This window comes from Lagopus leucura, unplaced genomic scaffold (assembly GCF_019238085.1).
Source record: "Lagopus leucura isolate 7727_CA_CO unplaced genomic scaffold, USGS_WTPT01 Super-Scaffold_100050, whole genome shotgun sequence".
Classification (NCBI taxonomy): domain Eukaryota; kingdom Metazoa; phylum Chordata; class Aves; order Galliformes; family Phasianidae; genus Lagopus; species Lagopus leucura.
Window position 1 is genome coordinate 1,619,563 of NW_024962296.1, and position 18,018 is coordinate 1,637,580.

At 50.0% G+C, this 18,018-nt stretch overlaps 1 protein-coding gene across 1 annotated transcript; it reads left to right on the top strand.

Annotated features, from left to right (window-relative positions):
• Window positions 1–8,820: 8,820 nt before the first annotated feature.
• Window positions 8,821–16,124, top strand: DUSP7 (dual specificity phosphatase 7). The gene is made up of 3 exons (XM_042885478.1): window positions 8,821–9,260; window positions 11,040–11,468; window positions 13,710–16,124. The coding sequence occupies exons 1-3, from the start codon at window positions 8,849–8,851 to the stop codon at window positions 14,015–14,017; spliced, it is 1,149 nt and encodes a 382-aa protein (XP_042741412.1). The 5' UTR covers window positions 8,821–8,848; the 3' UTR covers window positions 14,018–16,124.
• Window positions 16,125–18,018: the final 1,894 nt, after the last annotated feature.

Sequence of the window (18,018 nt, forward strand, 5' to 3'; positions counted from 1 at the left end):
TTCTGGGGTCAAGACTGTTGAAGATCTTTATTAACGACCTGGGTGACAGGAATTGCACCAGATGGTACAAAACTGGGAGGAACAGCTGATCCTCCAGATGGTTGTGCTGCCATTCAGATGACCTTGACAGGCTGAAGAATGAACGGAGAGGAACTTCATGAAGTCCAACAAAGGGAAATTCAATGTCCTGCTTTTGGGAGGAACACCCTGTGCACCACTACATGGCCTCGGGGACCTTGTGGTCAACAAGTTGACCATGAGCCAACAATGCATTTGCATGGAGTTAGGAAGAGCATTGCCAGCAGGTTAAGGGAGAAAAAGGAAAAAAGTTTTGATTCCTCCTTTGTTACTGAGCACTAATATGGCTGCACCATCTCAGCATCAAGAGGAAATCCTTGCCGTATGGTGATGAAAACAGTGCTGTTGCACTGGTTCAGATGTGAGGGCTGCATGGACAGGAGAGGGCAGATGCAGGTTTAGGACCTGGTAAGGAAATGGTGATGAACGTGCCAAACCAGAGCAAATTGCCATTGGTGATGCTGGTGGAAGCTGGACTTGCACCTTATGAGTGTCACAGCTATTTCTTGCCAATGCTTAGGTCAAGCTGTGTGATATTGCTGAGTATCCTTCTTCTAAGGATAGGAAAAGGGGAAGGGTCCTGCTCAGGACTGGGCCAGTGGCTTCTGAGACCTGGCCTGATTTCTTCTGTGCTGATCATGTTCTTGCAGGTCATATATGTGCATCCAAGAGCTGTGAGTGTGCTCACCAGGGTCAAACAGGCTGGACTAGTGACCAGAAGGGACAGCTGTTTTTTCTCACAGAATATTGCCTTTTGGATAAGTGCACTGAGGAAGGGAGAAGGACAGAAGTTCTCCCAAGAGACATTTTGCATTCAAACTATTATTTTTTTTGTTTCCCTAAACTAATTTTATGGACTAAAAAAGAGCTGGATTCCCTGACCACCAGCATTAATAACATGGGGAGGAAAACAGAGAACTCATTTTCCAATGCTCTGAAAGGGGATCCAGCCCCTTGCTCATGAAAAACTTCTTGAAAATGGCTTCTTAGGTTTTGCTCAGTCTTGTTTATTCACAGTGAGGAGAAACAGACTCAGGAAATAAAGCATCTTCAGATCTCCATCTCTTGCAAAGCTTTGCAAGGAGAAGACAGGCAGTGAGCCCTCAGCGAGGACAGGAGGCCATGTCTGACCAACAGTAGGCACCAAAAACCATCCAAATCAGAACAACTATTTCACTCGAATGAAAGGCTGTGAAAAACAGTTGACTAACACCACACACATAGAAAAGGGGCAGAACCATGCAGGCTTCTTCCACAGTATCTGTGCGTCAAACAAGGATTTAATTGGAGAAGTGTAGGGTTTCATCCATAGGCAGAGGTGTGGTGCACCAGCACATTCCTGGGTGCAATTCCGATCTTCTTACAGTGTACATCCCCAATAGCTCTGCCAAAGCCACCAGGGCTGCTTTGGCTGCAACCCATCCAGGAGCACTCTGAGGAGCTGTGGCTGCCCAGCTGTGCCAGTATCCTGCCTCAGTATTTGATCACTTTGCTTGAAATCAGACCCAGCAAGGCAGTGAGAAGGCAGCAGATCCCAAGTGCTGCTCAGCCAGTCTGGCCAAGTCAGGGTTTTCCCATACATCTGCTCCCCTTGCTCCAAACCTGCATCCCAGCAGCAGCCTGGGAGGGATGAGCAATCAAATCTCACCCCATCAGCAAGGGTGGGGAAAAGTTGGGGAAGCAAAGCTGGGAGCCCAAGCTCATTTACAGAAGTGCCTGGTGAGTGATGAAGCCACTTTCACAATTGTTTCCAGTGAAAAACCTGCACCAGGAAGCTTGCCTCTTAGCCTCCTTGAAAATAAATATTTCTCTGCAGGAAATTGCTTCTCGAAAACAGCCTGGATGCCTGGGAGAAACTGCCAAGGAACTGACGTGTGTGGAGGGTGGGTGGTCACGTATGCCTAGCCTGCAGAGCTGGGAGGTGCTGGGGGTGCAAATGGGAGAGAGGGGAGGCACTCAGGGAGCACCACGGGGTCTTTTGGTTGTTCCTCTGCCTGCCTGCTATCTAAAAGCAGCCTTCTCCTATCACACAAAATGAGGAATGATTAGAAATGAGGCACAAAGATGTATATTAAATTATGTGCTGTGTATTTTGTACCCATCTGGTTGAATTTGAGGCTGCCCTACTGGCTGGAGGACTATTTCATCTTTCCTCCTTCCTCTGATGGGTTTTATAGGGGACATCCCAAGCTGTCATTTAGCCAGTTGTCCCCAAAAGCAGTGTGAAAAAAAGCTGGGCTAATTTCTCCTGGATAAATTAGATTTTGGCTCTGCAGACTGGATTTGTTTTTATTACTTTATTTTTTGCACCCAGGCAGAAGCAAACCCTTTTCTGCAAAACTGTGGAAGTTTCCTCAAACTGAAGCTGAAGCCAAACTCTTCCTGGGCGCCCAGAGAAAGGACAAGAAGCAATGAGAAAAAATTGAAGCTTGAAACATGACAATTAAGCATAAGAAAACACTTCTTCTCTCTTAGGGTAGTCCAACATCATCAGGTTGCCCAGAGAGGGTGTGGAGCCTCCATGCTCAGAGATATTGGTGTACTCAACTGGGACGAAGTCCTGCTGTAGAGAGGGACCTCCAGCCTCAGTCTGTAACTGCTAAGAGTTGCTTGTAGAAAACAGAAAAACCAAGTTCTTGGAGCCTTGTTTGTTGCTGTGGAAGCATTTAAAGGGAAAATAACATCCGCTTCTCCCGTAGGCTGCAGCACTCTGTACAGCTTTGCTTTCCCATGGCAGTCGCCAAGCTTCTAGTTGTACCTGGGGGGACGTGCATGGTGGGCAAGGCAAGAACCAGCCCAAGGGGAAGGCTCCTACTCTCAGCCTCCTTTGGAAGGCCAAAATCTGGGCACAGATTTTCATTGGAGCTCTTGAGGAGTTTTCTTAACCTTGAAGATGCTTTCCAGGTCTGATGAGGGGCAAAGATGACGACAGAAAGCCAGGTGGATGACAGGGATAGAGATCCACAGGAATCAAATGTCATGTGCAAGGAGGAACACCAGTAGAGACTGCACAGTGTGAAGGCACCAGGAGGCTGCACGTGCTTTGCCTGCACCTCCTTTTAAACAGGAGGGGTTGGGTGCCTTCTTTCTGCTTGCTTTGCAGGGGGGCTGTGTGAGGAACAGGGAAATCTTTTCCTACTTCCAAGAGAGATGCCTTCAAATACACAGGTGCCACTGCACAGGGTTGGCTTTGCTGCAGGAAGCAGAGCACAGCATGTCCTCCCGCTTAGTGCTTGTGGGTGACGTGCTTTAGCAGGCCAAAGTCACTTGACATTGCTCTAGTGGGTGTCTGAAGCTAATGAATCCAGATTAGGCAGTGCGGAGGCTGGGGAGCTCGATTTCTGCTGAATATGCATAAAGACAAATATGCATTCTAAAATTTTGAGGAAGTATTTCTACCCTGGCTCAGCGCTAATGTGATAAAAAGAGTCACAGATTAGTACAGGAATAGGAAGAAAAATCGGGCTCTGTCTTTTTTGTTTGTTTGTTTGTTTGTTTGTTTGTTTTTTAACTGCTAAAACCGGGCATCTGTTTTTTACTAGGAGTTAATTTCTTACGTGCAATAGTGAAGCATGGAGTAAACTATCAACATGTGCCCTTCCCTGGCAGAATAACTCCCACCTCAATTAAGTAAATAGGAAGAGGAACTGAAGTTAAATTTAAAAAAAAAAAAAAATCCTTTGTATTGAAGAAAAATGAAGGTGATTAAATCAGGAATTTGGCACTGCAGGGAGGATGCCAGCATCAGATTAACCCTTCTGTCTGGTTTTCTAGCACCTGAGTGCCTGCAGAGGTAAATGAGGATTCAACTAGCTCTACTCTACAGATGGGAAAACTGCAGTACAGAAAGCAGCAATTTCACTGAGCGTTACAGAGCAAAGCAGAAGTCACCCTGGTGATTCAGATGGCTTGTGAGCCAATTCCCAGCTGAAATACAGCCCACACAGTGCTGCTTGGAGCAGCTCATGGTTGAAGTGCCAAGGAGGAGCATCCTCTCTGGGTACTGATGGATGCGCGACCACAGGCAGGTGAGGGCACTTACTGAAAGGAGCCTAGTGGCTTCATGAATTGATATCTGGGCAGTGAATAATAGCGGGTACATGATATTAGATGTTGAAAGCAGCTGACTGAGCAGTGAGAAGATGAGCCCTTGGGAGATTTAGCAGCTACAGCCCAGAACTGCTGGGGCAGAGCTGACTTAATGTATGAGACTAGAAGGAAAATCCTTTCACAGTGCAATGCTGTTGAAAAAGTGCATACAAAAAGTGCATACTAAAGAAAAGAAAACAAAGAAAGATGTGGTTTTTGTTTTTCAGAGATTCATTTTTAAGAATAAAATGTTACTTAACTGTCTAGCTTCTGACTGCAAGTACTTTTACTTTAGTCTTCAGATGCTTGGAAATCCTATCCCACACCTAAGCTGCATACCATCATAGAATCATAGATTCACTAATGTTGGAAAGGCCAGTATAATCATCTGGTCCAACTGCCAACCTATCTCTACCATGCACGCTCATGTCCCTCAGTGCCGTATCTACATCCATCTTGAACACCTTCAGGGATGGCGACTTCACCACTTCTCTGGGCAGACTGCTCCAATCTCTCACCACCCTTTGATAAGAAATTCTTCCTAATGTCCAAACGGAGTCTCCTCTGGCATAACTTGAGGCCATTCCCTCTCATCCTATTGATGATTACATGGGAGAAGAGGCTGAACCCCACCTTACCACAAACCTCCCTTCAGGGAGCTTTAGGCAGCAATGAGGTCTCCACTGAGCCTCCTCAGCCGCTCCTCATAAGGCCTGTGCCAGAGCCCTCATCAGCTTCTTTGCCCTTCTCTGAACCCGCTCCAGAGCCTCAACGTCTCTCTTGTAGTGAGGGACCCAAACCTGAACACAGCACTCGAGATGTGGCCCCACCAGAGCTGAGTGCAGAGGGTGATACCTCCCTGCTCCTGCTGGCTGCACTGTTTATGATACAAGCCAGGATGCCATTGGCCTTCTCGGCCCCGGAAGGCCTCTCTAATTTTCCCTCTGGGTGACGTCTTTGTGTTTCTCACAACTTGCCTAAGCCTTCTTCCAAAGGTCACAAACTCTCTTTTTCCTGGAGTCTCAGTAAAAGTTCCCTGTTCATCCACACTGCTCATCTTCCCTACCAGCTCATCTCATGGCACAGTGGCACAGCCTGCTGCTATGCCGCTAAGACTTCCTTTTTGAGGGGTGTCCAGCCTTCCTGGACCCCTTTGCCCTTCAGGACTGAACACCAAGGGACCCTCCCTACCAGAGTCCTGAACAATTCAAAGTCTGCCCTCCAGAAGCCCAAGGCAGCATTTTTTTTTTGCTGACCCCTCTCCTGACCTCACCAAGAATTGGGAACTCTACCATTTTGTGGTCACTTTGCCCAAGCAAGCTTCCAACCTCCACATCTCTCAGCAGTCCTTCTCTGTTCCTCTGCTCTAGCAGAGCACCTCCCCTGGTGGGAGCTGCCTCAGGAAGTTATCTGCTACACACTCTAGAAACCTCCTAGATTACTTCCTCTCTGCTGCATTGTATTTCCAGCAAACATCAGGTAAGCTGAAGTCCTCCATGACTACAGGCTGGCCATCACATGATATCTGTCAACTGTTTCTGGAAGGCTTCATTTAGCTCTCCATCCTGGAAGACAGATGATATAAACTTCCCATCATGGTTGGGAAGTTTATAACAGACTCCCAGCAGAATGTAAGACTTGCTGGCCTTTCCCTTCATCCTTACCCTAAGGACTCAACATTACCATTCCCAGCACTGAGCTCTACAACACAGAAACACTCCCTAATGTAGAGAGCCACGCCACTGCCCCTCCTTCCTTGCCTATCCATTCTAAAGAGCTTATAGCCCTCCATTGCAGCAATGCAGTCATGAGAGTAGTCCTACCATGTTTCACTGATTGCATTTAACTCACAGTTTTCTTGGCACACAGTAGCTTCCAGCTCTTTCTGCTTGTTGCCCATACTCTATGCATTGCTGTAGATGCAATTCAGCTGGGCTGTCGGTCTCACACCAACCCTGACATTCTTGCCCCAGGCTCAGTTTTAAAGTCCCTCTTGATAGCCTGCCGTCTTCTCCCCATGACCTCATTGCTGCAAGCCCAAACTAGCAGAAGTGGGCAGTAATTAGAGGGCCACACCAGACCAGGGAGCTTCTGTGTGATGTTCCTGACCCAGGCCCCAGAGAGGCAGCAGACTGCCCTGTGGGTAGGAACTTCCCTACTTCAGTACATCGAGCCCTCAGTTTCCCTTAGAAGGACTCAGCTATGACAATCACGTTTCTTTTGTTCCTGACAGAGACAGTCTTGAGGCATGGGAGGGGCTGACTTGCCCTAGACAGCCTTCTGCATGGACTTTCTTCAGCATCCTCACTTACCTGTCCTTCAAGTCCCAGAACCTCATATTTACTGTGCAAGGGCAGGGAAGGTGAGGTAGGCTGGGAGGAGTTCACCCAAAGCAGGAACCTGCCTCCACTCCTCCCTGCAGCTAGAGCCTTCAGACCCCTCAGAGCTTTGGATACTGGACTCTGCATTACTCATTTTAGGTTCCCTTTGTCGTCTTTCCCTGCAGGCATCTTCTGCAGAACCTTCTTCCCTTTCCTCCGACTTTGGCTACTCCCTTGGCACACATTGTGGCTGTCTTACCGCTGGAAGCAGTGCCTGTTGCAGGGCTACGTCAAGCCTGGAAAGAGTCTTAGTTAGGCATTTAACAATGCTGTTACCCCCTGTTTTGTCCTAACTCTTGGTGATGGTCTGTGTTTCTAAAATGTGACACAAAGACCCAGGTGGAAAGGAGCATGAGGGGCCTGAGCTAGTGGTCGCATCAGCATCACAGGAGAGCGGAGCAAAGGTGGCCTGAACCCAGGATGTAAGTGTGGGCATTGAGTAGAAAGGCTGCTGGAGGAGAGAGTCCTACAGCAGGACAATAACCAGGAAGATGCACACATCTGCATATTGGAAAACCCTGTCCAATTTTGGTGGTACAACATGAAGAAGGAAGCAACCTGCTTTTATCACTGTGTATTCTTGTTCTCAAACACTTGGGACTCTTTGGAGCTGAGCTGAATGCTGCTCATTTCTGGATGTGTGCTGAGCTTTGATCTCAGCAAAGCCATGTGTGTCAATACCAGATAACATCACCAAAACACCAGCCTGCACCGCCATGCCGGAGCATCCTCATCCCAGACAGGTGCTTCTCATCCACCTCGTTTGTTTTTTGTCTGCGGAAAAGGAAACCAGACATGGCATGCACTGTGCAGGAGACTGAAAGGGATGCCCATGGTTCTCTGCAGAGCAGAGAGCTCTTCCTCTGCATGAGTCCCCAGTCAGCAGGTGGCTGCGGGGAGGACACAGGCGAGGGAAGGGACCTGTCTCGGCAGGATCGCCACTTTCCACTCTCTTCTTGGCCGCCCTGCATTTTGGAGCAGCTGACTCAAGAGGGCAGCAAGCCGACGGGCTGCCACCGGCTCCAGCGGCCAGCCCTGCCCCGCGGGACCCACCGACGGCCTCCACGTCCGGGAGGGCTGCACGTCGGAGGAATTCGTCGAGATGACGAAAGCGGGAGGAGCCGGGGGTTCTCTGCTGCCCTCTCCCCACGCCCCTGGGCTCCTAGATGAGGAGGCAAGGGTTCCTTAATGCTGCCGGGTGAAATCTGGTCTCACCTCCGCAGATGACACCAGCCTGGAGCTTGTCCCGTCCTGAAACTTACGTGGTTGTGTTCGACCACGAAACGGAGGTGAGATCTCTCCCTCCTGCTGTCACCGTGGTTACAGCTGCCTTCCTCGCGCCTCCAGAGGGGAGCCGAGCAAGTTTCTGGGCACTGAGAACACGAAGGACGTGCAGCACAAAAGGGCTTCAGACCCTGATGAGCCTTCCTTGCACAGCCCTTTGCTGTTCTTCATACGGATTGAAGGCACTTTGTGAAACAAACGGAAAGGTCAGCTATTTTCACCACGGCTTGCATAAGAATCTCAACATCCTTTGCTGTAAGAGCTGCGCTGGTAACTTCCTACTGCAGCACTGAATCACAACGGCTTCCCACAGCAACCAGCAGTAAAAATAAACCGAGCAAGGGGAAGTGGCTGGCTTCAGCCGTTCTGCTGTCTGGGGCACACGCTTGAGTCACGGAACAGCAACGCCAAAGACATTTATTTTGTCGATAGCGATGAAATCCGCAAACGGCTCCGAGCGCGGCCCGCCGAACCCACGCAGCCTTGCAGCGGGACGCTCAGCCCGCTTGAAGATAACCACGCGCTCGAGCGCCGCGTCGACTCTGCGTTTCCAGCAGGGGCCGGGCTTAAAAATTAGCCTAAAAGGAGACGGGCGCCACGAGCACCGTCCGCTTCGAGGCCCCTTCCCCAAATGGGCGCGGAGCTCCGCCAGCACCGCTTTTGTTACCGAGCGCCGCTCCGGCCCCGCAGCGCTCGGCGAGACCCCGCACCCCTTCCCGCGCTTTGCCCCCGCCCCCTCCCGCCGCACCTCATTGGTGCAGAGCGCTGGGGGCGTGGCCTCGGCAGGGAGAGGCGCGCTGGCCCCGCCCCCTCGCCCGCCCCCCGCGGCATGACACGCAGCGCCGGCGGCGAAGCTCCGCTTTAATTGAGGCCGCCGGGATGAGGCGCGCCGCGTAGGGTTGAGCGGGGCCGCTGTGCTCCGGGCCGCAGGCAGCGCGTACGCACAGCTGCGCGGAGCCCGGCACGGCGAGCCGCCGCGGCGGAAGGGAGCGGGGGGAGGGCTGCTGCCGAGCCCCATGAAAACGCAGGTTTGGGGAAGCTCCCCGCGGGCGCCCATGGCTGCGGCGATGCCGTGCAAGAGCGCCGAGTGGCTGCAGGAGGAGCTGGAGTCGGGCGGCGGCCGTTCGCTGTTGCTGCTCGACTGCCGCTCGCACGAGCTGTTCGAGAGCTCGCACATCGAGACGGCCATCAATCTGGCCATCCCCGGCCTGATGCTTCGCCGCCTCAAGAAGGGCAACCTGCCCATCCGCTCGATTATCCCCAACCACGAGGACAAGGAGCGCTTCGTCAAGCGCTGCAAGGCCGACACCGTATTGCTTTACGACGAGGCCACCGCCGACTGGCAGGACGCCGGGGCCGCCGGCTCCGTGCTGGGGCTGCTGCTCCAGAAGCTGCGCGACGACGGCTGCAAAGCCTACTACCTGAAAGGTGAGCTCTCCGCAGGCGGCTCTCGTCCCTTTCTCCCGACCCCGCTTCCATCCTCCGCACAAAATGGTGGGAGTTGGGATCGCCCCGCTCCCTCGTGCCCCTCTCCGTTCCCCCGGCAGCGGCCGCAGCCTTCGTGCCCGCCCCGCCGCGCTGTCCTCGGCCGACCCCGGCCGTGCCACCGCCGCCCCGGGGTGCCCCTCCTTTCCAGAAATGGTCTCCCAGCCCCCTCTTCCCCCCAAAAAAGCGTTCTTCTCTCCCCTCCTCAGGAACAGCAGATTGCCTGGGAGGGGGCTGCCCGCCCCCGGCAGCGCGTTGGAGGAGCGAGGGCTCTCCGGGTACAGCACGCGCGCCCTGCGCGGAGGCTGGGGGATGGTGGGGAGGGGGCCGTGTCGTAGCACCCCTCGGCGTCCGCAACTGTCGGCGGCCCCGCTCCTCTCCGGTCGCTGGGAGGCGGCGTTGAGAAAGAAATAACAGTCGGGCCGAAGCGGGGGAGGCCGCTGCCGGCAGAGCTTTTCACAATGCCGCCGCTTCTCAGAGCCCCCGGTTAGGGGAACGTGGGTAGCCCCTCCCCCCCCGATATGGGCAGGGGAGGTGGGCGTTTGTAGATCCGCTCCCAGGAGCCTCCTTCCGAAGTGGCCGGCGGCGTCCGAGAGCCGGGCCCCGAGCGAGGGGCCCCTTCCCCCCCCCCCTCCTCCTCTGAAGCCGTTCTTCCGCTGCCCGCCTGTGCGGGTGGCTGCAGCCCCCGCCCGTCCCGTCCAGCTCTGCCGCTGCTCTGCCTCGCCCGGGGCGCTTGTCCCCATCGCGAGCAGTAGGAAGGAGCGGTGCTCAAGTTGATCTGAGCGCTCCCCGATGAGCACGAGGGGTTGAGTGGCCCCTTTCCTTTTCTTTTTTCTTTTTTTTTTTTTTTTTTTTTTCCGGGGAAGCGTGAGAGCTGTTTCAAATTAAAATTCCAAAATGGCTCCTCGGTGCTGCCGGCCGCAGGAGGAGGAGGAGGGATGTTGGTGAATGGATGCGGCAGGAGCTGCCTGTCCTGCTCTGTGACCCCGACCCCACTGCTAACAAAGTTTCTAGGAGGCCTTTCTAATTAAACCGTTTGTCTGTGTCCGCTACTGATGGCTCCGTGACAGTTCAGTGCTGCCTGGAAGGAGGCAGGTTGGTAGGGGTGTTTGCTTCTGCTTTTCTTCCCATGCTGTTGAGATGGAGGAAGGCCTTGGGGACAGGCGTGAAGGGTACCATCCCTCCTCAGCCCTGCTTTGGTTTAGGTCAAGAGTGACCCTGTGTTGCTGTCCTGTCAAAAAAAAAAAAAAAAAAAAAAGTAGTGATAAGTTAGAGGTGAGAACGGCTCTTTGGAAAAACATACAGCCTTTTTCCTTGCGTGATGCTGAGTTATTGTATGGGGCTTTTTTTTATGGCCCTTATTTGCTTCTTGTTCTTAGTTTGTCTTTTTAGACTCAGATACTTCTGTGTTTTTCTGCCTGGATGGCATAATAGCTCCTGGCTAAACTGCCCCAGCCTGGCATCTCATGGCACTAAATGCAGTAAGATTGTGTCTCGCCATTTGTTTTGTTGTTACTTTCCCTGCATTTGAGGTTTGGTTGGTATTTGTCAGGCTCAGTAAGAAGCTCTTTGCTTGGGATTTGTTTGCTCAGTAAGAGCCCGGGGGAAGCCTTCCTTATGGCACTTCTTGGGTAGTTGAAAGCGTGTGCACATGTGTTCGAATGGAAGGACATCCATGCGGAAGAGTAAAACACGTTTCTCTCTGCCTTTTCCCTTTCCCAGGTGGCTTTAACAAGTTTCAGACTGAATATTCAGAGCACTGCGAGACAAACCTTGACAGCTCCTCACCCAGCAACTCTCCCCCGGTGTCTGTCCTTGGCCTGGGAGGGCTGCGGATAAGCTCTGACTGCTCGGATGGTGAATCTGACCGGGAACCCAGCAGCGCGACAGAGTCAGATGGGAGCCCCATCCCCAGCAATCAGCCTGCCTTTCCAGTCCAGATCCTTCCATACCTGTATCTGGGCTGTGCCAAAGATTCTACCAACTTGGACATCCTGGGCAAATATGGCATTAAATACATCCTAAATGTGACTCCCAACCTGCCAAACATGTTTGAGCACGACGGAGAGTTCAAGTACAAGCAGATCCCCATCTCAGATCACTGGAGCCAGAACCTTTCTCAGTTCTTTCCTGAGGCCATTGCTTTTATTGGTAGGTAGCTGGCAGAATGTCTCTTCTCATGCTCACCACTTGGGAATGTGGCAAGCAGCTTCCTAGTGGTGCTGCGGACGGTCTCTGGCCTTACCTCTCTGGGCATGGCATCATTGCTAGCTTAGCAGCTGGGTGGCACGCTGCTGGAGTGATGCCTTTGGTGCATGTTTGCTGGAATGGATTCATGGAGTCCTTCTCATCTGGACCTCCAGCCCTTCAGCCAGGTCTCCTGTGAGCAGTGCAGGAGAAGCAGCCCTGCTGCTCCTTGCCCTTCAGTGGGGGTTCGCTATGGTGTGAAATCACTGAGCTGAGGCACTGTGGAGCTCTGGGCACCTGGTTTTTGCTTGCGGGAAGGAGTGCTGCTGGGAGCTTTGTGAGTGCTGCCAGCAGTTTCCCGAATGTGCTTAGAGTGTCAGGGTGGGGGGAGCAGGGTTCTCAGCAGGAGATTTGCTAGTCTAGTTCTGATCCTGCTTGACGTCTCCCTAGTGTAACTAACTCCTTGTATGGTTACTTTTCCAAAGGTAAGTGTCAGTGCAATGAGTGATAATAGTTACACTCTGGAGCTCTGCTGGGGAAAGTGCCGTGCAAGACAGCCTCTGAGCAGCCTGGGCTGTGTGTTGAGATGGGCACAAGGGCGGATGCCTTTAGCATTAATTTTGAAAATTGCTGCTTTTTCTTGTGGAAGTGTCTGTTGGGTGAAAGGAGGTGCTCCCTTCCAGTGTGAGCTGTGTGGAGTATTGGTGATGGTCATTAGCCTCATCAGTTCTGATTTATTTGGGAAATTGGCACAGGTCATTGCTAACGCTAACTACTAAAAGCTTGATGGCTTTTTATCTGGTTGAAAGTAAAATGTGGTAGATATGGGCAAGGGGCACCTTTGCCTGCGTCAGGGACCTGTTTGATCATCTGTCTGCGCTTCCCATGCAGAATCCATTATTAAACATCATGGGTGGCTCACAGGGTCCCTGCTGGCATGTGGCTTTTGGGAGCTGCCTGCTCCGTTCAGGCAGTGTCCCTGTGAACACAGTGCTCATGCTTTCCGTTTAATGGCAGGAAATGAAAGATTATCTCACTCTAAAAATTGAACACCAAGAACTGCAGCACTAGTCAGATGAGAAACAGTAATGTCTTGGAAGAATATGGAGTAGGGAGAGAGTGGCGGGAGGGCTGGATGTGCTGGGGGGTGGTTGCCCACAGCACTGGAAATCCCTGCCTGGTTTTAGAGGCTGGGACAGGGTCTTGTTGTGGCTTGGGTCTGGGTTTCACTTTGCCTGCAGCCTCTTTGCGTTCCCCCACGTTGATGGTGCCAGAGTGTCTCTACTGGCTTTGCCTGGGGACCCTCTTTCTCTTGCCACCTTCTCCCTCCCTGCCAAACTCTGTCCAGCAATAGACTGCAAATATAGCTGCCCAGAAGTAAGTGGAGCTGTGTACTTGTATGCGCTCAGTGTGCTCAGCAGTGTGTCCCTCTGTTAGCATCAAGATGTCAATTCATAAAGAGGTCATGCTGTTCTGGCTGTGAGAGAGACAATGAGCATGTGTGTGCTTTTCAATCAGTGGCCAAGGAGGGGAAATGTTGTTTCTGTTCTTTTGCAATTTTTTGGTACAGCCTGCATTCCTACTCCCCGCTGCCATTCGTTCCGAGAAAATCTTCTCCAACGCAAGCATTTGTTTGTAGTGAAGTGCACTTCTTTCAGTCCTGAAAAGGATTTCACAATAAGGGAAGTTCCTGCACTTCAGGCTTGGCTTCACTTGGCTTTGATTACATTCAAATAACTTTCTAGTGGAAAGTCTCTCTGCTATGAGAATAGCAAAGGAGAGTCGTTTGCATGGTGTTGGGCCATGCTCCTGTGTTGTGTGCGGCCAGGTGTTGCTTTGGTGGTGGTTGTGCTATGCCTGGCATCTCCCTGGAGCTGTTGTCTCCAGCCCTGTCTGTCTTTAGATGGTACTGATGCTCTCCGGGAAAGGGATGTGTGCCAAGCTCTCCTCTAATGTCTGAGATGCGTGGTCTTGCTGTGTCAAATGGGTCTGCGCCACGTTGCTGCATAGTGGGAATCTCTCAGTAGCTCTTTCAGAAGGGATGAGGTGTCAAAGGGATTTGAGGTGGTGTCAGTAGGAGCAGAGGATCCAGTTCTGGCAGTCGTCCTGGTCCTTTGAGTATGCAGCTGTCACCTGGCCCTGCTCCAAAGCTTTGCTTTCTCGGTGCGGAATAATAGACTCCCCCTTCCCCTTGTCTTGTTTCAGATGAGGCCCGTTCCAAGAAGTGTGGGATCCTTGTTCACTGCCTCGCTGGCATCAGCCGCTCCGTAACGGTCACCGTTGCCTACTTGATGCAGAAACTCAACTTGTCCCTTAATGATGCCTATGACTTTGTGAAAAGGAAAAAATCCAACATCTCCCCAAATTTTAATTTCATGGGCCAGCTGCTGGACTTTGAGAGGACTCTGGGACTCAACAGCCCATGCGACAACCGCTCACCCAGTGAACAGCTCTACTTTACCACCCCCACCAACCACAACCTGTTTCAGCTGAACACGCTGGAGTCCACATGAAGAAGGCGCCATCTGGTTGGAAACTTGGGCATCAAATTGCTTCTCTTGAGCATTTCAACTCTTACAAGAATCTGTCTCGCCATGCAGCTCTGGAAGGACTAGCTTCTCTGGGCAGAGGTGCCACGTTGCTGCTTTAAGAAGGCTAATGCCATTCATTAGTATTCCAATGAAAGTGGTTTGAATAGGTAGCCTTTTTTACAGGGCTTATCTAACACGGGCGATGTTAAAGCATTTTGAATGCAGCTGTTACCAGCAATAACTCCTTTCCTGGGTGCATTGGGACCGTCAGAGCACGTACACGTGTGAAGAGCTTACCAGGGGTTGGCTTGCTGTGGAAAGTGAGGAGATTCATGCACTTGGAAACCTTGAACAAAAAGTGTTGGGCCAAGACTGTTTTAAAACCCAAGTTTACTTTTTAGATTTAAAGAAAAAGAAAAAAAAAAATCTTACTCAAGCTTTGGGTTCAAACTCTTTTTAAATATGTGAGTTCCTGACTGTTTGTACAGACGATGTTGCAAAACCGATATTTTATTCTGTTTCTTGTTTGATCATTATTTTTTTAATCAAATGTTTATATTGACCAAATGCATTTTGCACACTTTGTGAAGCCTTGGTATGTCCTGGCATATTACTGGGTACTCCATAGAGAGATACATGCTGCTGCTGTTGTTGTTAGCATCTGGTAGGAAGCTTTGTGATGTGTGGAAGGCCAATTGGGCTTAAGCGCAACCCCTTCACCACTCCTGCATTTGCAATCACAAACTCTGCACTGATTCAGCCAAGGTGACTAAGCTGCAAGCTTGTTTTAATGCCACCCCTGCCAAAACACTGCTATTGCCCAGAGAGAAAACTCTTTGTAGCCTCCAGAGTTGGTAGAAGCATGTCTGAGCCCAGCTTCGTTTTCTGCTGCCTGTTGACTGACTTAAAGTCATCCAGCTGGCCTGAAATCATTCCAGCTTCCTGAGAACAGAAAGGAGACGTGATGTTGGCATTCCTGGTGCACGGTTGAGTCTTTCTCACATGTGCATGTGTTTGGGGCTTGGATGACATGGCTTGAGCCTGGGGCAGAGTGAGGGTTGCACAGCAGAATGGGACTGAATGGGCACACATTCGGTGTGCAAGAGGAGTGGGGAGATGGTGGAAGTGATGACAAGAGTGTCGTAACAGAATTTTATATATATATATATATATACACACACATGAATATATATATTAACTGGCAAATTCTGAGATGACTGGAGCTTTCAACAGAGGTTCTGATTTTTTATTTTTTTCTTCCTCTTTCAAATAACTTTATGCTGTGCCTTCTATTCTGAGAAGACTTGTTTATATTTTTGGCTAGTGTTTGGCAAACACCTTAAACCGAGCCGGGAGGGGGAGGAAGTGGTAATAATCTCTGGGAGGAGAGCAGAACGGATTTGGAGATTTCTTTATTGGCTGCAATGTAGTCCTTCCTTTCTCCCCCCCTCCCTGGCCACTTTAACTCTCATGTAACTGAAAAAAAAGCCACGGATTTTTTTCTAAGTATCCAATTTTTTTGTACATTTTTTTCAAGAAAAATAAAAATAATAAAAAAAAAAAAACCTCCATCTGGAGGAATGTTTGATGCTGTCACATCCTGAAAAAGTTCTTTAACAAAAAGATGTTATCAGAATGTTGGAATGAGCTTCTTGTTTTCTGTGTTGTTTTTTTTTTTTTGTTTTTTTGGTTTTTTTTTTTTGCCTGTTCATTAGGTTTTGTTAATAACAACGTTGGGATCATGGGTCATTAGGGGAGAGCATGAGTGTAAGTACGGTTGCGAGTGAGCAAACTGAGAATATCTGAATGTCATCTTACCTCATCGAGGAATTTACTTTTTCAGGGATTTTTTGACAGTGCTTCTGTATTGCATTACAGCTGAGCTGGTTTGTAAAGGCTTCCCGTGCTGTTAGTTGTCTTTCTTCTTTAAAAGAAAAAAAAAGAATCTTCTGAGTAGTATAAATGGAGCTTGTTAGTGAGGAATGGTTCTGCCTTCTGAGTTATGAAGGAAAACTAGTGACCCTATATATACTGATCCAATATTGGGACTTTGTTTATATTACAAATAAATATTATTTTTTCTTTAAAATTGATGTTTGTCAGATGCTTGTCTGGCCTCTGCCCATATAAGGGCATGCTGTTCTCCTATCCGTGTTTTTTAGGGGTTGATCAGTATTCTTCTGTGACCATGAAGAGCATTTGCTGGGAGATGTTCAAGTGTGGTGTTTGGTTTCATGCAGAGATTAATTTTTAAGACCTGTGGTAAAATGGAGATGGATACGTGGGAGGATGAGGAGAGGGATGGGGTATTGGATAAAGCAAGGGAACAAAGAGCAGCTTGAGAATGGGGCTGGCTTTGACCCTAACTGTTCCTCTGTGCCAAAAATAAATAGATAAAGACTGTTGCTGTTAAGCCTGGGCTGTGAAGGCATGGCAAAGCTTTGCTCACAACTGATGTGGTAGCAGATTTTCTTTGTTGTAGAAAAGCAAACAGGCATGGCCTTGCAGGCAACCGATGACTTCTGGGTCCTGTGGCTGTGTGTTCCTGTTCGCAGCAGGGCAAGACTGAGATGGCTCTGCCAGTGTTCAGGATGCTGCTTTTTTCCTGAGCGCTGGTGCAAGTGGGCTATCAAGAATGGGTAGGAAAGGTTATAAACAGCTTGCCATTTACAACTCATCTGGAAACAGGCAGACAAGAACTGGCTGGTGCTAGTTGTGGAGCTGGATGCAGAGCCCATTGTCCTAGCTCAGGAAAAAAAAATCCCATCATTCCCTTTTCTGATCTAAACAGCAAGAAATTAAATTACTGTCTATTTAATTGTTCAATTCCTCTGCTTTGTATTTGTTCTTCTAATCCTAGGGCCTGAGCACAAAAGATCTCTAGTTTTATTTCTAAAGGAGCTTGGGCCAGGTAGGTGGTCAAAAGCTAAAGCAGGAGCTTGGAGAGTGTGCACAGTGAGAATTTGTTTACTCGTTGACTGTATGATGGGAATCTATATTTTGATTAGAAGCTTGTTTGTGGCTCAGCAAAGGAGAATAGCTACCTGTTGTGTGGGGAAAAGAAGACCTTTAGGTTTTCTCCTGTAATTACATGGTAAAGCAGCTCCTGAGAAAGGAATGGAGGAATGCTGAAGGCTTGTTGTGCACTTGTAAATGTTTGTCAGGTGTATGGTTGTATTTGTTTCCCCCTAATTTCTTACAGTTTTCTGCTAAGGTGTAGAATAGGGTATTTGCAGTCAACAAGCTCTGTGAGCATGGTTGAGCAGTAGCTGAGCTGTGGCTGGCTGGAAGACTACAGCTGCTATTTGCAATGGCCTTAGTCAAAAAACTAACATGCAGGCAGCTCTTGCATGGTACCTCATCCCAGGAGTTGTGAGTCTGAGCATGCCACTGCTATTCCACTTAAAAGCCCTGTTGCCAAAGGAAGGAGATGGCTTGTCTGAAAAGCCATCTGCAAAGTGATCTTCCGTAGGGGGCCTGAAGGAGCATTTTTCAAGCCTTCTGGCCTCAATGGCGGAGAGCAGCATGCCTGCCTGGTCCTCAGCCATCATTGTTTTACCCATCTTGGCTTCCTTACTTGGGAGTTTTCCTTGGAAACCCCATGTCTTGTCAGAGTGATTCAGTGAGGAGATAAGAGCTGACATCAGGAAAGGGTCAATGCTGGGAAAAGCCTTACATGAGAGGACAGAGCGTGGGGTTTGTCTATGCTCCCTTGCAGAGGTGGGCATAAGCACTAGCTAATCGTAGGAGCAAGGGCTGAGTGAGAAAGCTGGTTATGTTCAGATTGGTGGAATTTGGCAAGGAGATACTGCTTCCCACACGCAGCGCAGTGAAGCTTCTTGGTTAACCCACTGATTGCACAGCAAGATGCCGTGTGGTGCTCTGCTCTACGAAACCAGGTAGTCTCCTGCTCTGGCTGCAAGATCCGTTATTGGGTTTTCACGTGTGGTGTCACGAGCCCTTAGCAAATACGGGCTTTTGGG

Excerpts from the sequence above, each read along its gene's own strand:
- DUSP7 (XM_042885478.1), top strand. The coding sequence starts at position 8,849 with ATGAAAACGCAGGTTTGGGGAAGCTCCCCGCGGGCGCCCATGGCTGCG. Across the intron at positions 9,261-11,039 it reads CAAAGCCTACTACCTGAAAG|GTGGCTTTAACAAGTTTCAG; the intron begins GTGAGCTCTCCG and ends TCCCTTTCCCAG. Across the intron at positions 11,469-13,709 it reads TGAGGCCATTGCTTTTATTG|ATGAGGCCCGTTCCAAGAAG; the intron begins GTAGGTAGCTGG and ends GTCTTGTTTCAG.